The sequence below is a fragment of the Populus euphratica genome, unplaced genomic scaffold (assembly GCF_000495115.2).
Source record: "Populus euphratica unplaced genomic scaffold, PopEup_1.0 scaffold61.1, whole genome shotgun sequence".
Classification (NCBI taxonomy): domain Eukaryota; kingdom Viridiplantae; phylum Streptophyta; class Magnoliopsida; order Malpighiales; family Salicaceae; genus Populus; species Populus euphratica.
Window position 1 is genome coordinate 153,042 of NW_011499941.1, and position 25,391 is coordinate 178,432.

Here is a 25,391-nt window from a genome sequence, read left to right on the forward strand (position 1 = left end):
GAGAACGACGCACCAATCAAGTATATTCCGGGAGCCAGCGAGACTTACTCTCCAAGCACAACGCACCATGGGATTGTTATGATGAGGTCACTAAAGTTTTTAGTTGGTTAGCTTTTCGAGGAAGGAAATGGTGTAATAAGCGCATCTCCAGTGGAGAAGTCAAATCAATAGTTAAAAATAAAAAAAATAATATTTTAGCATTTATAATGGAGAAGCCAAATAAATAATCAAAATAAAAAATTAATATTTTAGTTTTTTTTATTTAATTTGTATATTTTAATAAAAAAGTCAAACAAAATGCTAAAATATTTTTTCTCTCTTTATTTTATATATTTTAATGGAGAAGTCAAATAAAATGCTAAAATGTTTTTTCTCTCCCACAAATGTTATTTTTACATATCTTTTTAAAGAGCCAAAACCAACCTATAAATGCTATTTTTACATATTTTTTTAAAGAGCCAAAATCAACAAAGTGGGACCACTAAAAAAATAAACCAATTAAATATAGTCATGTGAAAAAAATAATATTAAATATATTAAAAAATAATAAAACACTTGTTTTTTTTATTTTAATATAAATAACTCTTCAAATAGTTTTTTTTTATTGAAATAGATATAATAAAAAAATTATATTTATACTATTTAAAAAATAAATATAATAAGATAAGTTATATTTATACTATTTAAAATGCTATTTTATCAATTTAATTTTTTAAAATAATATTTTGGATTAAAGATACTCTAAATAGGAAATTAAAGTGGGGATGAGCGTAGAATTATTATCCATGAAAAAAAAACAAAAAAAATGGAGGAAATTAAAGAAAACTGTTCTGTAGCAATGACTTGATTGAATGGTAAAAACAAAAGAAAACCAAAAATGCAAAGCCGCGTACCCTTTCTTCCATCAAAAAAATATTAAAAAAAAAGAGAAAAAAAAAAAGAAAAAAAAAGAAGAAGAAAAGAAGTTAGCTGGTCAGCACTCTCCCATCCGATGTTTCCCAGCAGCAACAAGAAACCCCATTTAACATTTATAACATCACATTAATAAACAAACAAGTCTCCTGTTCTTTTAAGTTTTTATACATTGGGTTCTCCTCATTTCTTCCGTTCTTTTCTACATATCACTCAGATCCATATTTTCTTCCCCTTTATAATTGAAGACATAATATAGGTAAGTACTTAAGTGATCATGTCTTTCTTATGTTTGAATCCTGTCACTTTCTTTAAATAGTTTCTTGTTTCCTTGGTGGGTTTTTCTGCTTTCGTAATTTGCGATGGTCGTGTTGTAAAGATTTGTTCATGTGGGGGGTTTGACTGGTACTTTCATCATCATCTTTTTGATGTATTTTGATGCAAAATCTTTCATTTTGTTTTGTTTTTTTGCTCCCTTCTTCGAAAAGGAAGAGGGTATTCCTTTTCTGATGAAACAAACTGAACAGCAGGCTTGATCTGATGTTAGATACTTTCTAATCTTGGAAAAGGTTCGTCTGCCTGTATACGCACATAGAAATACATGTGTGAATTCTATGCATAATAGTATTAATATGCAGTGTTTGGATGTGTCAAGTTTCTAAATTTGGATTTTATTTATTAATTGTGATGTAAAATTCGTCCTTGCAGTGTAATTGATGAGACTTCATTAGATGAGGACAGGGTGAAGTGATTCAAAGGAATTGTGGTTGTTCCATGGGCAATACATGCCGTGGATCTTTCAAAGGAAAAACTTATCAGGGCTACAATCGGCCCGACGAGCAATCCACTACCACTGCCTCCAATTCCAAGCGCAACGCCTCTGATCACTCCAATTCTGAGTATTCCATTTCTAGTCTAACCCCCCAAGAACTCAACCCGAAGAAGGACAGCAACTTACCTCTCATTAGCCCCACCAAGAAAGATACGATAATGAGGCGCGCTGTTGATAGCCAGGCTTATTATGTTTTAGGCCACAAAACTGCAAACATTCGTGATCTTTACACTTTAGGTCGTAAATTAGGACAGGGACAATTTGGCACTACTTATTTATGCACTGATATTTCGACAGGGATTGCGTATGCTTGCAAGTCAATATCCAAAAGGAAGTTGATTTCCAAGGAGGATGTTGAGGATGTTCGGAGAGAGATTCAGATAATGCACCATTTGGCAGGTCACAAGAATATTGTGACCATTAAGGGTGCATACGAGGATCAATTGTATGTTCATATTGTAATGGAGCTTTGCTCTGGAGGAGAGCTGTTTGATAGGATCATCCAAAGGGGGCATTACAGTGAGAGGAAGGCAGCTGAGTTGACTAAGATTATTGTAGGGGTTGTGGAGGCTTGCCACTCGCTAGGGGTTATGCATAGGGATTTAAAGCCAGAGAACTTCTTGTTGGTGAATAAGGATGATGATTTCTCACTCAAAGCTATCGATTTTGGACTCTCTGTTTTCTTCAAACCAGGTATACGACGCATCATTTACATTTTGTTGAACTATCAGCATATCGAGATACTAAAGATGTTTATATAAAAAGATATCAAGATGTGTTACTTCATTTAAATATTTATATGAAACACTTTTACCATTTCGATTGCATGTTTTACTTATTAATAACTCTCCACATGTTAAATTCTGTACCTTCTTTTATGCTTTTGTTTTATGAATTTGAGTAATTAAATTTTTTGCTACGCATTCCTATAATTACTTGACAAGTATAGCGAATTTATTTGCACTTTGCTTCTCTAATTACATCAAATCGAATTATTGAGATGTAGTAATGTGTAGCATTCTTGAAAACTTTTGGTACATGGTAAAACAATGTAATCTTGAGGATTGATGCTTATATGTGGTTTGTTCTACAGGTCAAGTTTTCACTGATGTTGTTGGAAGCCCATATTATGTTGCTCCAGAGGTACTCCTCAAGCAATATGGGCCAGAAGCTGATGTGTGGACAGCTGGGGTCATATTGTATATATTGCTTAGTGGAGTGCCACCATTTTGGGCAGGTAGGTATTGTTTGGGATTCTTCTATAAAAGCTAAGTTTCTTGTTCTCTGTGCAATTTACTGAAAATTTATCTGTTTGGATTTCAGAAACACAACAAGGAATATTTGATGCTGTGTTGAAGGGATATATTGACTTTGACTCAGACCCATGGCCTGTAATATCTGACAGTGCCAAAGATCTCATCCGGAAGATGCTTTGCTCTCGACCTTCAGATCGCTTGACTGCTCATGAAGTTCTATGTATGTCTGACCTTTCAATAATTTCTTGAGTTGATCGATAAGTAGGCAGGCTGCTCTATCCAATTTGGATTTGTTATCTGTGTTTACTATTGCTGCAACCCAAATGCCAGATAGCAGAATGACTATTGAAGGATGTGTAGTCTACGTAACCCTTGCTTTGTTTGCAGTGCTAATAAAAATTGCGACTTTCCTTTTTGGCTCCTCTTAGGTCAATCACTTTAGGTTGCAATTAGTGCTGCATGTGAAACATCATGTTGCCCTTGAATTACCACATTAGTTTGTGCATTGCAATCTTCAATTCACTGTTGTTCTAGAACTCACCACTCTCTAGAAGGTTTACTATCAAACATAATTTTGCAGAGTCTGCAACTTTTGGACTTGGATCCAAAATTGCTCTGTTATTGTGTGGGAACTCCTTATCTGCATAGTTTGCTGTCTTTGATGATTATTTGATTTTCAGCCAGAATCTAGATCAAACTGACATCTGTTTGCTTTACCAGGTCATCCTTGGATCAATGATAATGGAGTTGCTCCTGATAGAGCACTGGATCCAGCTGTACTTTCTCGTCTTAAGCAGTTCTCTGCAATGAATAAATTAAAGAAGATGGCTTTACGGGTAAGTGCATGTGCATGTTCATATGCATTTGATTCTTTGAGCATTCTAGATTCCAGTTGACTCACTTCATGAAGATACTCAATCACTTGGCAAATATGGATGGTGGCATTAATTATGCATCTGTGTCACTTGTCCTCATGTAGTTTTTGTTTGTTTCCCACTTGCTCTCTTGGACTTATGTGCAGTCTATCATTTTAGCTGGAAAGCATACTTGACTTTGAAACTTTATTTGCTACTTCTGAGGCCAGATGCTTGATCTTAACCACTTGTCGTGTTTTAGGTATGACTCTTTATACTTTACACATTCTGATGACTTCTATTTGCATGTTTCATGTATCAGGTAATAGCTGAAAGCCTTTCTGAGGAGGAAATTGCTGGTCTGAAAGAAATGTTCAAGGCTATGGATACTGACAACAGTGGTGCAATCACATTTGATGAACTCAAAGCTGGTTTGCGAAGATATGGCTCTACCTTGAAGGATGTAGAGATACGTGATCTCATGGATGCTGTAAGATTTGTGTCAAAGCATGATATCTGCATGTCTGGTTGTTTTTGTACTTCTCCATTGCATTGCTTTTTCCCCGTCACATCTCCTTTTCTCCATTTTCACACGCTTGTTTTTTCCTCTTGATATGTGCATGCTTTTCATCTTTATGATATTAAATCTTACTGTTATCTTCTAATCAGCTGATTAGTGTTTTTTTTTTCAATTTCAGGCTGATGTGGACAACAGTGGAACAATCGACTATGGAGAATTTGTAGCTGCTACAGTTCATCTTAACAAATTAGAGCGTGAGGAACATCTTGTTGCAGCATTCCAATATTTTGACAAGGATGGAAGTGGTTATATAACGGTCGATGAGCTTCAGCAAGCTTGCGCTGAACACAACATGACCGATGTTTTACTTGAGGACATAATTAAAGAAGTTGATCAAGATAATGTAAGTCAGCTGCTGCTATATGCAAACAGATAGCAAACAGATAAGAGTCATTTGAGTTTTCAATTCCCCCAACTATTTGCTTGTTTCCAAACTTCTCTGATTTGGTTGTGCATGTGTTGTTTCAGGATGGAAGAATTGACTATGGTGAATTTGCTGACAAGATGCAAAAAGGCAATGCAGGCATTGGTAGACGAACAATGAGAAACAGTCTGAATATGAGCATGAGAGATGCACCAGGGGCCATATAGCTTGGGAATATATGATGTACAGTACGTGTCAGCCTTTTGTTTTGGATGATTCCCATTTTCCATTTCCTTATATTTTACTTGTTGCTGGAATTGTCTCTTTCCTGGGAATTTCTAATGCGCATTTCATAATTATTGATAATAGATGTCGAAGGAAAGAAACATTTAAATTATCAAATCAATGATTCGGGTACTCATGTTCTTGACAAAATGGTTTAAGACTTTCTAATCATAATATTCTGTTATGACTAGTGAAGATTTAAAACATGCTTCCAAATGGAAAATCTAATGATCGTAAATTTATTTTTAGATTAATTATTGTGCAGTCTTAGAAGAATACTGCACTAAAACTAAAATACTTTTGAGACATTTTATGGGGTTTAGGTTTGGATACGATTGTGTAGTGATGTATGATTACCTACTGTAGTCATGTATTTTGAATCAGATCCGCATTGGCAGGCTGCACAGCAGAGCTGGAAGATGCGGATGACTGGTGACAGAAGTTTGGGAAATGATTATAATTCCTTCCAAGTAACAGAAGACTTAGATTTTGGAAGTTCATGTGCTTGAGCATTTATCCACGTGCATTTATATTGCTGTATGACTGAGGAAAATGATTGTAACCTTTGTAAACTTCAGTGTGAAGTGTTATTATAGCTGTTCAAGTTGATGAGTTAATTTGTTGTGCTCTTATTTAGGCGTTCTGTTGGTTGATTTTTGAAGAACAAGGATCTTTATGGTTCATTTTTGTACTCCAGGCAGTGCATGGAACCCCGGGTTGAAAAACTTCACCGTATGCTAATGATGGGGATTAACTCTACACGTGTCAATCATAGGAGTCTTGCATGATGAATTGAAAACCAGAAACGGGTCCTTGTAATTGTGAGTAATTGCCACAGTTGATCAAAAAAGAAAATTTTCCAATATTACATGTTGTAATCTGTATTTGTGCTACACGGACTTCGGAGAGAATGAACACAGCAGCATGTAGTGCTGCCTCATGTTATATTTCATCTCCTTGTTGGCAAAAGACAATATAACATACCTCCACTACAAAAACCCCATCTTTGTGATTATTTTTGGCTTGAAAACAGCGTACATGCTAAATATCAGCATTCTTTTCTATGTATTACTAGTAAATTGAGCTGGTTTGAATGGTAGTCTCAGGCTAGACACCCTCTGAAATTGCAGTTTCCTGTGCGATCAAAATTTCCTGCAAATGTAACAAAGGCTGATGTTAAGAAAAACACGAGCCTCTATATGCATATTAACGAATGATCATAAATCCATCTGCCGCGGTTCAGATTTATTTATTTGACAAAAAAAGAAGAAAACAATGATGAATGCGCATAAGCAGAATTCTAGTTGCCTGAAAGACTATTAGTTAAATCGATCTCTCTGCTTGACATAAAAGGATGCAAGAGTTCTTTTGCCCTCAAATAGGTCAATGAGTCATGAGATTTCAAGAACCTTCAGACAGGCCCAGAAAGAAAAAGGTCCCATCATCATCGGATGCACTGACCACCTAACTCGAGTGATTTCAAATCAATGATTGCTGGATGTTAAACTGAAGAAAAAACGCGTGAATCACTGACTAGAGGAGTCAAATAATAGTAACAATCAGTCTGTAGCAACTTGCCTTCAACTTCACATCGCTTGAGAAGATGCATCTTGATGTAACAGCGGATCCACGATCAAACAGCCATCCTACCTCACAGCAAGTTTCACCATCTTTGTTTCCCTTTAGTGAACACCACAATTGCCTGGGAAGCAAAATAATATCACGTTCATCTCTCAGTGACTTCTGCACAGTGTCATCTGATAGTTCTTGAAGCATGACCTGGATAAATTAAAAAAATTAGTTGACTGTGTTTAGTATTCAGGGCATGGAGCGGGATTTGTTAACAAGTTCGAACTAGTTTTGAGTGATAAAACTAGCATAATTCTACCAGCCAACACATATCTAAAACTTCGGATTCAGCAGAACATTATCTAACTCTCTCTTTCAGTGCATGAGCACAAGGACTTGTGCAGGAAAGAATTCTACATGATTACTGGAAAGAAAAAATGAAGGGAAAAAAAAGGTTCTCAAAGAATTAATCCAATCCTTGTAGATGGAACAGTTTATATATCAGATATAGAAAAATCTCGTCTCGGGGAATGATATATACATAACATATTTCTTCTTTCACATATCTAATAAAACTTTGAATTCACAGAAATTATGAACAAGGAGTTACAGAACAGATTCCAAGTAACCACTAGACAGGATAAGTCAAGATGAATTTCTTTGATCCTGGATGAAATTAAGATAAAGGAGGGAACGTTGTGAACTCACATTTTGAGATGAATCAAAAGTGGCAACAGCGCTGGGACCTTGCCAAACACCAACAACTTCCGAAGCCATCAAGGAAGCGGTAGACGCGAATGCTGAATCCCGGATAGCGCATCCACCTAGTTGGTCACCATTTCTAAATGGCCCATACCACTGCTCGCAAAAAACTCTGATACTTTGTAATTCAATCGCTGTATTCGCTACATGAACAACCTGAACTATTCTCATACGAGACTCCTTATCTTGAGGATTGATCAAGCAATGCTCCAATTCCAATTGCTTATACTGGCCATTATCCACAATTGGCCAGACAGCCACATACGACCCACCTGATTGATATGCAAAGGCAGAAACATTATTCTCTACTCCTCCAACAACCCTTTCATCAATGCTATACCGAGTTGCAGCATCAGCTTCACATCCTACAGTGGGAAGTAGTTTGATGGTTTTGTAAGTCATAAGAAAGTCCTGTGGCTGAGCAAGGGTGGGACATTGAGTCTGCCAATCGAAAACCTTAACCTCCCATTCCCTGTAAGCTTCAGGCACCACGGATTCAGGCAGTTCAATTGGCTTTCCTTCAGTTGTGAAGTCTGCTCCAAAGCCATCCCATTCACCAGATATTTTGCTGGCAAATTCCGACCATGCTATAACAACACAAATTAAAGAGAAAAGAATCCTCAATTTCCTTCCAATTTAATATTTACTCCACCATTTTAAGTTTATCAATATTTTTTGCAAAAATAAACACCTATACTCGACCATCATCCATAATATGTCATTAGAAGAAAAAATAAAATGGAGCCCTATGATTTCAGTCCATTCAATTCTGTAACATCTACGGCAAGAAAGAAAGGAATAGCCTTCCACCCATCTCCTTTGGGTACTGCAATCCTAACAATTGTAAGAAAGATGAAAATTTATAAACAACATACATAAACCTTCGTAGTCCTGGAGAAGCAAAATGACCCATGTTCCTTTTTTGCGTTATTCTTCTTGGTATAGGGGTGAGGTAATTAATGAAGCAGTAAAGATAAAATCATGAGAGAATTCTTTGAAGTCTGAGACAAGAACTTACGAGTGGTGGAGGTGGTGGGATTGATGGTTTGCTGGACTGGAGCAGCTGAGACAGTACTACTGGTCTTTGCGACACAATTAGATGTAGTTGGAAGTTTGTATTGGAAGGGATGGTGGAGTGAGTTACTAGTATGTTTGTTGTTGTTTCGAAGTTTTGAGATTAATGGCAAAGTGATCGTAGGAATAGAAGAAGCAGCTCTGTTGTTTCGGGAGATTATGCTGCTGCTGCTGGCAATCCTCTTTCCTCCAACTCCTCCCGCTGCCGCTGCTAATGCCATCATCTGCCGCTGCTTCTTCTTCTGAGTCTCTCTATCTTATCTTTCTAACATAAATAAATGAAGTGCTGTAACTCAACTCTGAGCACTCATACAGTTTGGATTGATTCCTTCCTTCGCTTCTGGTACAAAAGTTAAAGTACAGACAAGACAAAACAAATCAAAACAAAACAACTGAGAGAATATTATTTAATCCTATGTTTTACTTTGTGTAAAGTCCGGGAGAGGGTTAAGATTTTTTTTTTCTTTTACTTTAGCACATTAAAATAAAAATTATATATTTTTAATATAAGATAAAAAAAAATTTGATTGAAATATTTTAATTTAAAAGAATAATATATTATATTTTTAATATGAGATAAAAATATTTTAAAATATTATTTTTAATTTTATTATTTACAATATGTATAATATATATTTATATGAATTTTTTAAAAAAACTTATATAAAATATTAAAATTCTAAATATTTTTTAAATTTTTTTAAGTTAATCTATAAAATTCAAAACTTCATCTCTCAACTAGATGAATTATTAAATCAGGTTTAATAACTGTAGTCATGACTCCTAAACTCTGAAACTTGTATTATTTCTTTACATTGTGTTTTTTTTTTTTAATTTTCTTTTACCATGCCAAAAACAAAACAAAAAATCAGGGATTTAACTTGCAAGAAATTAGTAGAGAGTTGTTTAAAGGCCCAAATATTAATGAAGCTGGCACCATGCAGCCTTAATGGGCCTATTACTGGTTGTGAAAGGCCCAGTGCTCATTAATTATTCCAAGTGCCCTTAAAAGGTCCGTTGAGTTTTTGATTTTGGACCATTTTAGAATATTGGGCATACCACTGTTTACACTTTCATTTCGTTCCTTTAGTTCTTATGCAAACTAGTTAAAATCAATTGGGCTCGGCTCCACCCTATCACCCACTAATATGAAGTTTGTTTTTGGTTGATTTAACAAAAAAAAAAAAATTAATTTGGAGGTTCACTGTGGTAAATTTGACTAATTTAGATGATTCAGGTAATTCGGATGAGATTTTTTTTAAATCAATTCCAAAAACTAAAAAAAATATTTAACTTGATGTTATTTTATTTTAAAAAATTAAGACAACATTTTTAAAATTAACCTAAGTTTACTTGATAAATTTCTTAATTTTAATATTAAAGTTTTGAGAATAATTGAACTCGTGCTCTTCAGCTGGTAAATATTACAAAAAAAAAATATTGATTTTCATTTTTATTTGAGAGATTGAAATAAAATTATGGATATATTAAAAAATTTCTTTGATGATGATGACTATCTAGTCCTTTTACATTTTAAAAGTAGTAATTAATAAAAAATAAAAAAAGGTGACATGCTCTGTTTTTTAATGTAAATTAGATTACTCACACCACACCACATAGGTGGTTTGGGATAAAGCGCTTACTTCATTTTATGAAAAATATTAAAAAAAAATATTTAAATCATAAGTTTGTAGCTTTTGATTGATAGTAATTTTAGTTTTTACAATCTACGCTATATTACGGGTTGGATAAAAAAACCTAAATGTAAAAAAAATATTCAAGTATTATTAATATTTTTTCTTGTTAAAAAATTAAATTATTTAGAGATTGATTCAATATGATATAATTGGCTTAGTAAGTTTAAAGACAACCTAAACACATAATAAAAATATAATTTAACTTAAAATAATTCAAAACAATTTTTTTAAAAAATGAATTAAAAAATCACTAATAAAATGAATAGTATTGTATGAGATGATGTATAATAAAAACACCATTTCTTAGAAAAAACACAATTAGAATAAATAGTGTTATGTCAAGTGAGATACAGCAAAAACACAACCTCTTTTAATGTATTATTAATATACTGTCCATTTTTTTAAAAAAAGAAAGGATTTAGTCTTTTAAATATCTTTTTTTATATCATTTAGGAATGGAATTTAGTCTCTCCATATAAATCATAAGTAAATTCTTTGATTTTTAGATTTAAACTGTGAGACTAATATTTATAAATTTATTAAATCTTTTTGAATATATCATGTCAATGTAAAGGGTGCGTTTTTATGATCTTTGGAGCAAGGAATATTAATATTAATAAAAAAAAATTTATACAGATATATATATAAAAAAAAACATGGTTCAACAATCCTTATTATTGAGAGAGAGAAAAAACGTGTGGAAATACATGTGATCCATGTAAGTCATGGGCATAATTTATAAGAAGGGGTCCGATCAATAAAAACATGAAGACTGTATATGATTTCAGAGATGGAGTTATGATGATCATATTATTTACCACTTGATGTATGAAATCTACCCAAAATCACAATGGACCGACGACAATAAGTAGCCGTCTTTATATTAATAAATTGTGATTGCTAAGGCTAACCAGATTTCGTCTTCATCTCCCTCTGTACTCGTGTACAAAATTTCCAAATCATGCCTGGAAGAGCCGACCTGGAAATGGACCGACGGAAATATGAGAACAGCAAGAGCATATAATATCCAATATTTAACCATTACCATGGTTAGAGGAAAGGGAAAGGGAAAACCTCAACCACTACTTGCATGTCTCAACTATAAAAATAAAAAAATAATAATACAATATTCGTCGGTGACCATCTCATGACCCAATGATGGGGATTCATGTGCCAATGTGTCTATGCTTTCAACAAAGAAAAGAAAAAGAAAATCTGCACCGACACTTACATACATAGTTGACGGAGGAAGCTACATGTATATATGGTTGCATAATCTATCAGGTTGATGATGTTCTAACAATGAGATGCATATTCGATTAATTTTTTAGTTATAGTAATTTAATTTGATTTATTTTATTTAATCAAGATTACTAGGAATTTATACTTTATGTTTAGTAAATCAAAATAGCTCGTATATATAAAATGTTTTTATTGTATATTTAAAAGTTTTTAAATGTTCAAATAAATATTTTTTTTAAAAAGAGAAAATAAAATAGTATTCTAGAGAGATAAATTCTGATAATATATATGCCATATAAAATAAAAATTATAAACTAGTGGTTGAAGGATTTATTGAGTATTTATAATTTATAAGTCTTGTCTTTTTGTATAGAGAAAAAAAAAATATTATTTTACTCTAATAATATTTAATAAAAAATAAATAGTATTTCATTAATAGATTTCTATATATCTAAAAGGTGTAAAAAAAATATAATATAAAATGTAGTTGAGTTTTATTTCTTAAACTGAATCTGTAGAAGCAAAGTTTTTTTATTAGTTAAGTTTACGAGAATTGAACTTTTTTTTTAAACTAAATCCAATAAAGTTAAGATGTTCCCTTAACTAAACTCAAAGGAGTTAACTTTTTTTTTTGCTGTGCTCAAACATAAACATCTGAGTATTTTTAGCTAAGTTCAAGGAGATTAGACTAAATCCAAACACATTAACTAAAAATGTGAGTTTTTGAATATTTAGAGGTTTTTTAAACCTATTAAATTTAAATTCATCAATCATTACATGAGTTTTTATAATATTAATATACAAAAACTTATAAAAATACTTAATTATCATAATAAGTTAACCGAGTTTTTTTTCAATATAAAAAGATAGGATGAAATCTTCGGTGATATACCAAAAACCTCTGTGTTGGGGAACACACTAGGTTTGTAAAAATATTTCTAAATATATAAAAAGATAGGCTTTACCTAACTATGTTATCGTGAATTTTCAGAACCTTTTAGGCAGTCAATTTTAGATTCATCATAGACTATAGAGTAGGGAGGTCCCTCGATCTCCATTCCTGTCTCATGGATGTCATGTGGAGTAATGCCAAAGAAGAAATTCAAGCCGCTGATCGTGCAGCAGCAACTAGGGAAGAGGTGGATCTCCTTCGCTAGCATTAGCCTGGCATCACATGGATCTCATCAATAGATTACCATCCTCTCTGGCGAATGATTGGCATATCACTTTTTGGTCCATATTCCCCCTCGCTTTACACTTTCTACTTCTTGCTTTGTGTTTATAGCCAGATCTACTCAATTACCTCTCACTTTCTTTTCCAATTAAATTAAAGTAAGAGGACATTAGCTACCTACCTACCCTTGTAGCCATAGGCATGGCATGGTTGTGATTGGTGATCTCCGAGAATTTCTCCCAGTCGTTAAGGTGTTGTTTTTCACCTTTTAGACTCAATTTTTTAAGCTAATTGAATACGCTCGATCAATATATGCTCTTAAAATCATATTTTAATCTTGATTAACACAAAGACTAACCCTATAATACCCTTTCTCGTGCAAAACTAAGGAAAGGGAATGGAGATCCTCAAAATTACAGAGAGCATTTGGACTCTTAAATATAAATTAATTAACAAAATATGGAGTTGGTACATCATGGTCACTCGACAATTCATGTAGACTCAAATCATTTTTTGTTGGGTTTTGGGCCCCATAGGGTGCTGTAAGAGCACGAAATCGCGCTTGCTTGTACAAAAAGAGAGGAAAAAAATAAAAATAATTCTTGGTAATTTCTTCTCTTAATTTTCAGTGAACAACATTACACGCGACTTGATTTATGAATATAGTAACACAAGGGTGCAAATGGAGCTTCAAAAACATAAGCAAACACTAATTAAATAAATAAATAGCATTCATTTACAACACTAATTGCAATATGACTTGTAAAATAAAGTGACACGAATCATTTTTGGGTGGCAATGAGCAATCATTACTGGTGGCTCTTCAGGCTTGAAATTAACGGACGTTGATTCCTCTTCAGGCCATGGGAAGCTAGGTGGGTATCCAATGAGTTTATTAATGCTCTCAATTTATGGAGAATCGCATATATTAAGAACAGGATTATACTCGTAATGATCTACTAAACATGTAATTGCTTACTTACAGCCACCAGTATTTAACCTTCATGGACAAGCATTGACAAAAAGGAGAAGAAGAAGAAGAAGACAAACCCAAAAAAAGAACATACACAAAGAATCCTATTCTTGATCTGAATCTCGAGTTCTTGGATTTTAATCTTATTGAACAAATTAATCAAAGCTTGATCAGCTTCCTTTTAACACCTCCAAACGTTGAAGACCGCAAATAACCAAGTAGTAGTAGTCTTTTACTTGTGATCATGAGCTTGATTTGATGACAGTACGCACGTAGCAGTGCCACTACTTTCTCTCAGTGGCGAGAATCGAAATTCTTGGAGTAATTCAAAGAATCATACCTGTAAGTTTGAGGAAGGCCAACTTTATCATCAGATCTCACAAGCTTTCTTACCTCGTACCTGACCTTGTAGAACACATGTCTCCAGCTTCCTTTGTTGTGGCAGCCAAGAACCCTCGTTTCTTCTTCATTCATTTCAAGATCCTGGGCAAAAGGTGGCTTCTTTGAAAGGATCCAAGACCAGCCCCAGTCCCACCATTTCCTGATGGAACTGCCAGCATATTCTCCCATGGCTGAAACAGATTTGGATCTTTGAAATGCCCATTGAGTTGCGGGTGAAGAGATGGGCTGGATTTTGAGGGAAGGAGAGGAGATTCTTCTTCGTAGAGCAGCTGCACCTCGATCTTTCGAGTCATGAGCTTGTGAGACCGGGAGTGCAGCAGCGCCATGGTTTCTCTTTTGAAAGCTCTGGACGATGGAGCTCATTTTTATAGAGATATTAACAAGAGAAGAATATCAAAAGAGATGGGATAGGACGTAGCTAATGCTATTGCTGTGCTTGTGTGAAGGAAGGAGAGGAATCAGCTAGCTTAGAAGAGTGGAAGAGAGGAGAGAAGAAAATTTAAGGGGGGGAGGTGTGAAATATTACAAGTGCTAACAGCTACACACAGGCTGGTTTATTCGTTTATATGGGAGGATAGGTTGGATGCATGCTGATGCGGCAATGGACGCGCATGGTGAGGTCCATTTGCTCTAGCTAGGTCCCGTATGTGCTGGTGGGTCAATGGTAAAACAATTATCTTCTTTTCTAAACGTGATGATTTTTAAAAAAACTTATAAACAACTCTGTGCTGACAATTTAAAAAATAAAAATAAAATAAAAACCCGAAACATGAGAACTGCGTCCTATAGCTCTTGCTGGTGATCATGTAAAGCCAGAGGGTTACTTGAGTTCTCAATTTAGGTGTTGATGATCGTTTGATTATTGTTTACGTTTGAAATATGAAATATCCTTCTTTGGGTTGGGTGGCTGATTGACTTCTTACATTATGATACATAGAATGTAGATGGAGGATGTATGTGCGAAGTGACTGTAAGAAAACATTAAGGTGGTTATTTTTTAAAATTTATTTTTGATATTATTATATTAAGATAATTAAATAATACATAAAAATATAATTTAAAACAAAAAATATATTTTTCTTTTATAAAACCACTTTATAAACGTCCAGAGGCACTTAATATGGATTCTTTTATTCTTTATGAATTATTTTTTTCAATAAATTAATTATAACAAATATAAAGATCCGTGTGTGAAACTAATTATACTATATTGATCAATCGTGATAGTTAGCAATGATATAAAAAAAAATAAAAAATATACAGTTTTCCTTCCTTTTTTTTAACAAAAAAATATACAGTTTAGACTTATTACCTAATGATCTTTAATAGCAAGGGTGTAGTTAGTTTCCTTGAAATGAATAAAAAATTAATGGGATTTTAATGAAAAATAAAAATAAAAACTAACAGATTAATTGGTGTATTAATTATATCCTCATTATATGTATAAATAATATAAACCTTGGAAGAAATAGTTTAAGAAAAAAATTATTGTGTGTTTGATATTATGATATAAAGTATTTTTAATTAAAAATGATTCAGAATAATATTTTTTATATTATAATAAATTATTTTTTTTCCTGATATTTTCTAGATTTACGTACGGAAATTCAATTTGATAAAAAAATAATAATAATAGAAAAATGAGTTCCAATTCGTCGCTAATTAGATCCGCTCAGTGTTAGCTATCGGATCGAACGACAAAAGATATCAATGACCCATACATACATACATCCTGATAATGCTTACACAGCCGCAACTCCACAAGCATTTGTCCCCTGATTTTGTTTTCTTTTTTTCTTTTTTTTTTCCTAAAAAACGTGTGAATAGTGACGTACACGATAAATTGAAGGGAGGTGGAAAGAGATGGTATCAATTTATCATATCGTTCTCAAATTGGTGTAATGTGCGAGTAGAAAACGTGGAGAGACGGCCAAAGTGTGGGACCATCTCAGCTGTCGGTTGCAAAGTCTGTCTGGATCTCTCTCTTCTTTAGTCTCTCTCCTCTCTCCTCTTTTTTTTTTTTTCTTTTTTTTTTCTTTTTTAAAGTAAAATATTACGTTTACTTGAAGTAGAGCCTCAAGGTTCAATAGCCAGAAAAATGATTTTTTTTTCTCAAATTAGCAAAGTGTAAAAACTTATTTCATAAACTAATATAATTGAGAAAATAATTCTTATTTTAGCATAAAACAGTAGTTGTGTATATAGTGCATGCGTATAGATTGTGTATTTACTACTTGTATTTTTAAATTTATCCATAAATTTATTAAAATAATATAATTACAAATATTATTTGTATTTTTAACTCTTTATTCAATAAAAACATAATTACAAAAACAATATAATTACAAAAACAACCGTTATAACTTGAGTTGAAATGATTATTCATCATAACAAATTCAACACAATCATTTTAAAAATTTACCTAATTTTTATAATAGGTAATTTTATAATAACAATATAAAAAAACTTAATCTCAACACCAAAATAATTAACAAAAACCACAAAATAAATCTTAAAACCCTTACACTAACATAATCAATAAAACATAATTCATTAAATTTTCTTATTAAATGAGAGAATGTATACACTTACTTCACTGATTTTATATCTAATTAATCTTAAATTATTGTTAAATTAAGCAAAATCAACAAAAACTCTAACTCAAACCCTAAAACCCTTATGCTAGAAAATTTATAAATTAGCCAAGTAAAATAATAAATTAATAGAAAAAAAGGTGAATATACCTTAAATTGATTAAATGAAGTTCTTGTGGGCGGCGGTGGCGGCAATGACAATAACAAAAAACTAGTGGTTGTCAAGGGTGAAGGTTTAGAGAGAACCAACAACTGAAAAAAAGAGAGAGAAAAGCAAGATCTATCAGGATAAAGGGAGAGAGATGATATTTTTATAATGAAGAGAGAGATCAGTTGGTCTAAGTTGAGAGCAGTGTTGGGAGGAGGGAGAAACAGGAGAAGAAGTAAGGGGAGAGGAAGACAAAAGGAAAAATTGTCTTCAACTGAAAAAAAAATTTATATTCTAGCACAAAAATAATAATTTGTAGTGCATACACCACATATAAAGACATGAATTTGTTATATGGTAGTTTGGGAAATAAGTTTGCTTACTTTGCTGGTGTGAGAAAAAAACTTCTAGAAAAATAGTAATAGATTGCAAAACACCATCTCTATCTCCTCTCTCAAAGAAAATTGTAATTAAAACAAATTTCAATCCAATTAATTACTTGATTAATATAAAGTTTGATTGAATGAAAGATTGAAGATATATATATATATATATATCTTTTAATTAATTTAATTTTGGAATAATTACTAGAGAAAATATTCCCTTAAATATTCAAAATCAATCAATATTAAAATAAGTTTCTAAAATCATTAATTTGGAGTGATGCAATTAAAAAATCTAAAGATATCTCTAAAAATAAAATGAACAACAACAACAACTAAAAAACAAAAAATTACAAGAAAATTTTATAGATTTTAAAGAGTAATTAGTAATATTCTATTTGACTACCGAGAGTGATAAAAAAACATCTTTATTTATTATTTTTCTATTCTATTTATTTTGTATTCAAAATAAGCTCAAACAATAATTAATATAAGACCACTAGCTGCTATTTTTAACATTATAAAATCTTTCATGAAGTCACAGCGGTATGTACATAAAATTCTTGGTATAGTGGCTAAAAAGCCCAGCAAGGAATTATCAGGGAACAGAGCCTTTAAAATCAGCCCAAAACCTAGGCTAGACCATAACCCTATAGGATGTGACAAAGCAAAAGAGAGTTCACTGATAATTGATCAATGCTATGTTGGAGTTTATTTATATGTATTATGGTAAAATATAAAATTATAAATCATAGTTTTTTTTTAATCAAAATTTTATATCTAAAATTATAATGTACTGATTAACTAACGTGATATGTAATTGAAACAAAATATAAATTACATCACATGATACTACAAAAACAAACATAGCTATAGTGTATTTAGTTATATGGTGTCAGATGCCAAGAGTATTTTAAAAAATTTTTTAATTAAAAATATATTAAAACTATGTTTTTTATATAAAATGTTTTTAATTTTAATATTAACACATCAAAACTATAAAAAAATACTAAAAAAATATTAATTTAATATATTTTTAAATTAAAAATAGTTTGAAAAGCATTTTAAGCTTGTTTGATATTTTAATAGCTTTTGTGTTGCGGTGAGTGTTTTTGAGCAATTATGATTTAATGCAATGCTCTTATCTTCAAGAAGAAAATATCAACGCATGTCTCTCATGTTAGTTTATACAGTTATGGTTCTCTCGTCTCTCATTTAGAAATCGAAATAACTGAGCTTCTAGTCTCCATTGTAAGAAAAATGAAAATGCTTGGAGCAAAAGCAATCCAAATAATGAACAAATCGTAAAGGCTGAGTTTGATTTGAAAATTTATTCAACCAACTTCACTTGAAAGCTAACATATGAAACCAAAGCTATATATGACCACCCCGCCCCCGCCCCCTTCCTCATCTCTCATCCATCTCTTCTACTGCTCTGTTCTTACCTCTCATTTTTCTGTCTAATCTCTCAATCTCCATGGCACTCTCTGTTTTAAAGATTTCTTTTCTTACCTTCTTTGCGTCACTTTTCGTGTGTTCGGTTCTAGCCCACGATTTTTCAATCGTGGGTTACTCACCAGAGCACTTGACTTCTGTTGATAAACTTGTTGAGCTATTCGAATCATGGATTTCTGGACATGGAAAGGCTTACAATAGCCTTGAAGAGAAGTTGCATAGGTTTGGGGTGTTCAAAGAAAACTTGAAGCACATTGACCAGAGAAACAAGGAGGTTACTAGCTACTGGCTTGGGTTGAATGAGTTTGCAGACCTGAGCCATGAGGAGTTCAAGAGCAAGTTCCTAGGATTGCATCCCGAGTTTCCTAGGAAGAAGAGCTCCGAAGACTTCAGTTACAGAGATGTGGTGGACTTGCCCAAATCTATTGACTGGAGAAAGAAAGGAGCTGTTACTCCAGTGAAGAACCAAGGTTCTTGTGGCAGTTGTTGGGCATTCTCAACGGTTGCAGCTGTTGAAGGCATAAACCAGATTGTCGCGGGAAATCTAACTTCATTGTCAGAGCAACAGCTGATCGACTGCGACACAAGTTTCAACAATGGCTGTAATGGAGGCCTCATGGATTATGCTTTCGAGTTCATAGTCAACAACGGTGGACTCCACAAAGAGGAAGACTACCCATATCTCATGGAGGAAGGCACTTGTGATGAAAAGAGGGTAAATGCTGATGAGTCGCGAACAATGCATCCAATTGTTGAATACAATGAATATAATTTGTTTAATACCTATTTGTTTGCTGTCTTCAGGAAGAAATGGAGGTAGTAACTATTAGTGGTTACCATGACGTTCCACGAAATAACGAACAAAGCCTCTTGAAGGCACTAGCTCACCAGCCTCTCAGTGTTGCTATTGACGCTTCTGGAAGAGATTTCCAATTCTATAGCGGGGTAAGAAAGCTGAACATGCTCTCACATCTATATTATCTGCTCAATTTTCACCTCCCAGCTTCAAGAAACATTCTAGGTGTGCTCACTATGGGGCTTCTGCTTTTGGTTTTTGCAGGGGGTATTCAGCGGACCTTGTGGAACAGATCTGGATCATGGAGTGGCAGCAGTAGGATATGGTTCATCATCGGGGATAGATTATATCATCGTGAAGAATTCCTGGGGACCCAAGTGGGGTGAAAGGGGCTACCTACGGATGAAGAGAAACACAGGCAAACCTGAAGGGCTCTGTGGGATCAACAAAATGGCTTCATATCCCACCAAACAGAAGTGACATCATTCTGAATTTTTCTTATCCTGACATTTGATGATATTGATCTGTTTTACTCATTTCCGTCAATAAAACGAGATGAAAGTTCACAAGAAACAATTCCTTACAATACTTAGTGTGGAAGAAAACTAAGAATAAGTCCCTACAATAATGCTAATGGATGACATTGCCAGTGTGTCTTGCTAGTCATCGTAGTTTATAACACAGAAGAAACCACGGCTGCCATGTCTGTGCAACAGAAATTCACATGCAAAAGATACCACGTCTCACAGCAAAATGAAAAAAAAAAAATGCATGTATGCTTCTTTATTAATTGAAAGAACTGAATTTTATAGTTCCTGAATATGTTCTAGCTGGCCGATGAGGCCTAAAATACATGCATATTGAATGGTTGGCTCAGATGAAAGTGGGTTGGTAGTGCAGACAAGAATCAAAGCTTTTAACTCACAGCTTCACTATACTTGAAAACACAATCATAAAGCCGACCTCCAAGGAACTGAGCAACCTCTGGATGTTTCACCTGTTTAAAAAGAAACAAAAAAATTGGACAGATGACCAATGCATATTAACATCCTCAAGAAATAAATAAATAACTTTCAAATAATTACCATCCCAATCTTGAGAGAGTCGCATTTAAACTGAGCATAAAGATTTGTCTCAATCCCACGACCCTGCAAAAAGCAGCAAACGTTACCACCATATATCGGAGATTTATGCATTTCTTTGAAGTATTGGATTCACTTGTACCAATGGATTAGAATATGCTAGTGCAGCTGTCTTAATGGGGGCTTTCTTTGCTTTTCGTTGTTCTTTGTCAGTCAACATATTCAACAACACTAGAAACACACCCCACTTTTATCATTCCTGGACTAGAAATAATTATCAAATTCCATCATTATCCATTTTTAGGACACAAGTCGCTCAAGTCCCTCTCTCTCTTTGATGTAAAACAATTATCCCAGTAGTTTAAGGATCAGATTGACAAGGCCAAGCCTAAAAAAAATCCACAAAGAAACCTGAAACATTTGATATAAAACCTGAAGTTATTATTCTCTTGTTTTAATTATTTTCCTAGTTAATTTTGGATTTTAATTTTTTGTTTCCTACCTAGCTTAGAAATTTTAATTTAATTATTGTTTTACTATTTAAGAATCTTAATACTAGATGAATTCTATTAATTAGATAAGTTTTAATTAGGACTCCTTTTCTATAAAGGATTTTAGTACATAAGGATGTCTAGTTTATTTTATGGAGATCAAGATTAATATTCAGATTTAATAAAAATACTAACCTTAGGGCTTGAGAACCCTAGTTTTCTCTTCGCTATACTGTACAATTGATGAAAGCTGGTTATGCATAAGTACAAGGTCACTATACATAATCATTCATCTACATCCAGAGTTGGCCACTTGACATTGATTCTTTACACACTACTATTATTTTAGAAAGAACTTACCATTCCTTCCAATATTACTAGGCCTGCATCACTTGCTAGATAGGCTAGCACTTGGGATACTCTTGTTAGATCAATAACCTGCAAGTAATGGAAAAGTTAAAGGGCCATAACTATGCAGCCAAAGGTGCTCTTCAGGAAGGAAAAAAAAAAGACATTTGTTCAACGTGAAATACAAGTAAACAATATATCACTTCAATTCTTTACCGGCAAATCATTTCCGGAATTGGCTACCAGAAGATTTGACGTATCAACACCCATGAGCTGTCCATTTTCATCTTTCAACTGGAAAATTGGATCTTAAGTCAGATAAAACCAAGAATTCAACACATCATACCTCTACAAGTTCTTTCTATCACCTTTGCTATAATCTCTATCAGTTCAGTGTAAGTGACGTCATTGATAGAAGGCATGTCATTGGCAGCCAACACAACCTGCAGATAGAGAGAACCCAGATATGCTCAGAAAGAAAGCAATTAAATAGTACCCATTATAGCAATCTTGTATTATACTTTAAAATTAATAAATTATTTCCAGCACCCATCATAATATTTTAGAAAAATTAATTTAACAAAGAAAGCCTCAAATTTGAAGACTTCAATATAAAATATGAAAAGAAAACGAGGGTTCAAAACCACTGGATCAGTTTCAAAATCAAAATACTATTAGTCGGTGATTCTATTGAATACCAGCGAATTATTGATAAACTAGTTATCATGTTAAATTGACACCATCAATCGATTCTTTAAAATTTGGAACTGAATAACCTGACTTCACAAATACAAAACAAACTTCGGGCTTTTGATATAAAAAATAAATGTGGTGCAGATGGAAACTTGAATGTAAAAGCAAACCTGAGATCCACATCTCAGTAGCTCTCTTGCAAAGGGCAAAATACCCAAAATTATATCTGCACCAGAATTATCAACAAAAATGACAACCTGTCATGAGCAAAGAGGAAGCCGGTAAGATTTTTATTCCAGCACAAATGGAATCATCAATATTTTGTATAGATGTAATTAGAGGATGTGACTAGTCTAAGAAATCAGTCTTGTAACCTACCTTTTTCCATGTTTTCTTGCTCCATTTCACTTTAAAGGTGTCCAAGTCATCAATGACCCAGGGTCGAGGGACAAGATTTTGACTACTAGCCAAAAAGGACATTCCATCCCTTGAGAAAACCTCAGCGAGCTACATGAAATAGAAGAAAAAAAAGGATAAACACCATCAAGAATTATTCAAACTGCAAAACCAAAACAGCACCTATATCCCTGAGAGAAGAGATAAAAGTTAAGCAGTACCTAAACTGTCACAGAAACAAAACTACTGCTTTTGCTAGAAGCTAGAGAGAATGATAACTAGGAGAAATACTCATAAAGCAATGGCATCAAACAAGCACAGATTAAATAAACTAATGCAAGATGGCTGAGCAATGAGCAGAGAACATTAATGCACCAGTAACTCAAAAGGGATCACGTAGATGACAAATGCTAACGGTAAGTTTGGGGATTGAAGGGAGAAGATGCAGGATCCCAAAAATGGAAGAAAAGTGGGAGATTAAATAAGTCGATGCAGGAACCCAAAAATGGAAGAAAAGTGGGAGATTAAAGAAGTCCTAGAATCCATGCAATTTAGATTCATTTATAACTGCCATTATAATGAGTGCACAACTTGTTGAAAAACAAAAATAGGCTCACAAAAATCATAAAAGTGAAAATGTTTAACCAACCTCTGCGGAACCAAGGTCAAAGATGTTCCCAGCAAATATTCCTCTGACAAGATTTTCTAGGCGCTTGGGCTCATCTACAATAGCATCATTAAGCTGAACTACGTTCTTAAATAAAGATATAGCCTTTGCATTCTCTTCATCCTGTCACATCAACAAAAACAGTGTCTTTTTCAAGTGTACAAGCAAAAGGTTGCAATTTGCAAGAAAAAACAATCAGCCGCCCCAACACACTCAGAAACATGAAAGGAAAAAAAACCCTTAAGCCAGCTGCTATCGAGGGAAGGAGATACGTTAGAATTCAGGTGTTTTGGAAGTAAAACGACAGGATTGTGGAGTAGCAAAAAAGAAATGAAGGGAAGTGACCGACCTTGACTTTCTTGAATATGTCTATGAATCCCAACTCTCGAAGGATTAGCTCCCGCAGTCTGCAGAGAAGCTACCAGGCAGAAAGAGAAAACAATTACTATGATAATTCTAAAATTAAAAAAAGAAAAAGAAAAGGGAAATGTATAGAAGAAGAGGAAGTTTAGGGGAATCACAATGCCATCAGGAGGGCCGCCATGGCTTTCTGGATCTTTCTTGAAGTCCTCCAGTATATCACCATACCTTATTATTTATTTATTTTAAAGCTCACATTAGCAAACAAAAAGAAATGAGAAGAAGAAGTAGAAGAAAGAGTGCAAAAGGAGGGAAAAGGGTACCTCTGAGCAAATTTCTCAGCTCTAAGAGGAGCATCAGGAACAGTGGAATCAGTTTCAGCACGTTTCCTGCACTCCAATTATAAAGAAGAAAGAGATTTGAGCCGGAATATAAATATTATACTAATTAAGAGAAAGGGAGTGGATAGAAAAGAATTACTTGAAGGAGGCAATGGAGTTGAGAAAGAGGTTAATCCACTGGAGCTCTGTTGGGGTTGCTTTCTTAGGGTTGTCCGATGGGAAGCGGTAAGGAATGGTGCATGCTCTGTAATTTGTTTCAATCGGCGTCAATAGCAACGGAAAAGCAACCATCTCCGTTTCGCTCTCCATCGCTTTCAGAGCTCTCCTCTCTCTGTAATCCTTTTTTCTCCTCTTCTCCTCTCCCTATTTTTCGGATTTTCAAAACATACTATCACATGTTAAAAGTTTCGAATGAATAACATAGTTTTTTTTTTTTTTTGAAGTAGTGAAATAGTACATTTGTTATATTTATAAATCATGAAATTTACTAAATATTAACATTATTAAACATGGCAAGCTAATTTTAAAAAAAGAAACAGTGAAATAATATATTTTTTATATTTATAAATCATAATATTTACTAAATATTATTAAACAAAGTAAGATGCTTGTTGTGTTTCTAAAACACGACAACTTAACATTTAGTTTTATTATTAATTTTTTAATATATATAATTATATAATTAGTTAGTTGATCTAGTTATATGAATTAGCCAAACATTTAATATAAAAATTATAATTTTAATTTTTTTTAAATATATTTTATAAGTTAAAATATATATATTTATTTAACTTATATATTCAAAAATAAATTATTATTAAAATTTTAAAAAATTATTATTCACATAATAATTATTTTTTATGTTTTAGGGTTGATGATATTATCATGTACATAATAACAAGTGGTTTTAAGTAATTAAATATGAATTTTTCATAATTAGATGAAATTATATCCCAAACAAGTTATGTGAATAGTCTAGCTAGTAAATATATTTATAAATAAATAAGATAGTTGTAGATTCAAAATGAGGGTTTCAGTCATGCAAGATTAGAAATATAACTCAAAATAACTATAATTTTTTATCTCATGGTTAAATATTACTTAAATTTTTATATGAGATTTCTAGAGATTATTTTCTTTAAAATAGTTATGAAATCATTATTTTAATTGTTGAATATTTAGATTTTAAATTTTTTTAACTCAGTCGACTAGTTTAATTGGTTATTATAAACTAATCAACCAATTAGTCCTGAATTTAATTGATGTTGTGATTATAAATTGCGATATCAATTAAAATTTTATCATAATTTTTATTCATAACATTTAATTAATATCATGATTTAAAAAAATAATATTTAATTAAATATTATAGTTTAGAATCACGAATTAAAAAAAAGAAAAACCTATTTCACCATAGCTTTCTACTATTATGTTAATTCACATTATATATATATATATATGTGCTAATTTTTTTTTTTAATTTGAGGAAATCCCACTCTACAAAAAGTACATTTTATAAGTCCAGGAAAATGATTAAAATTTCGGCAGTCTCGAGACCAGACCTCCTGATATATATACTAATTATATATGGAGCAGCAATACATAAAAAAAGTATGTCGGCAATTCGCATATATATACTAATTATATAGGCTAAATTTAGC

The 25,391-nt window shown here is 32.9% G+C and overlaps 5 protein-coding genes across 13 annotated transcripts; 2 read left to right on the forward strand and 3 right to left on the reverse strand.

The window, feature by feature from the left end:
- The first annotated feature begins 777 nt into the window (after positions 1-777).
- Positions 778-6,025, forward strand: LOC105136983 (calcium-dependent protein kinase 26-like). Of its 9 annotated transcripts, none has more exons than XM_011042517.1 (9): positions 778-1,171; positions 1,621-2,437; positions 2,838-2,981; positions 3,068-3,220; positions 3,721-3,836; positions 4,177-4,344; positions 4,553-4,777; positions 4,903-5,046; positions 5,721-6,025. In XM_011042517.1, exons 2-8 carry the CDS (start codon positions 1,687-1,689, stop codon positions 5,023-5,025), a joined length of 1,680 nt encoding a protein of 559 aa, XP_011040819.1. In that variant the 5' UTR covers positions 778-1,171; positions 1,621-1,686; the 3' UTR covers positions 5,026-5,046; positions 5,721-6,025. The 9 variants fall into 9 exon arrangements, with proteins under 9 accessions (XP_011040819.1, XP_011040820.1, XP_011040818.1 ...); XM_011042518.1 differs by having other exon boundaries at positions 5,781-6,025; XM_011042516.1 differs by lacking the exon at positions 5,721-6,025 and adding an exon at positions 5,450-5,700.
- On the reverse strand, positions 5,903-8,823 carry LOC105136982 (glycerol kinase). Its single transcript, XM_011042512.1, has 4 exons — positions 8,433-8,823; positions 7,361-8,001; positions 6,662-6,862; positions 5,903-6,235 (listed from the first exon to the last, which is right to left on the reverse strand). Exons 1-4 carry the CDS (start codon positions 8,710-8,712, stop codon positions 6,191-6,193), a joined length of 1,167 nt encoding a protein of 388 aa, XP_011040814.1. The 5' UTR covers positions 8,713-8,823; the 3' UTR covers positions 5,903-6,190.
- A 4,384-nt stretch (positions 8,824-13,207) lies between these two features.
- LOC105136985 (uncharacterized) lies at positions 13,208-14,587 on the reverse strand. Its single transcript, XM_011042523.1, has one exon. The coding sequence runs from the start codon at positions 14,337-14,339 to the stop codon at positions 13,869-13,871; it is 471 nt and encodes a 156-aa protein (XP_011040825.1). The 5' UTR covers positions 14,340-14,587; the 3' UTR covers positions 13,208-13,868.
- Positions 14,588-18,501: 3,914 nt separating this feature from the next.
- On the forward strand, positions 18,502-19,925 carry XCP1 (xylem cysteine peptidase 1). The gene is made up of 3 exons (XM_011042524.1): positions 18,502-19,271; positions 19,361-19,501; positions 19,617-19,925. Exons 1-3 carry the CDS (start codon positions 18,579-18,581, stop codon positions 19,830-19,832), a joined length of 1,050 nt encoding a protein of 349 aa, XP_011040826.1. The 5' UTR covers positions 18,502-18,578; the 3' UTR covers positions 19,833-19,925.
- A 186-nt stretch (positions 19,926-20,111) lies between these two features.
- Positions 20,112-24,113, reverse strand: LOC105136987 (uncharacterized protein At2g17340-like). Its single transcript, XM_011042525.1, has 12 exons — positions 23,870-24,113; positions 23,713-23,778; positions 23,551-23,617; positions 23,379-23,447; positions 23,012-23,152; positions 22,345-22,473; positions 22,137-22,223; positions 21,642-21,716; positions 21,490-21,567; positions 21,286-21,363; positions 20,438-20,500; positions 20,112-20,349 (listed from the first exon to the last, which is right to left on the reverse strand). Exons 1-12 carry the CDS (start codon positions 24,037-24,039, stop codon positions 20,269-20,271), a joined length of 1,104 nt encoding a protein of 367 aa, XP_011040827.1. The 5' UTR covers positions 24,040-24,113; the 3' UTR covers positions 20,112-20,268.
- Between the last annotated feature and the right edge of the window lie 1,278 nt (positions 24,114-25,391).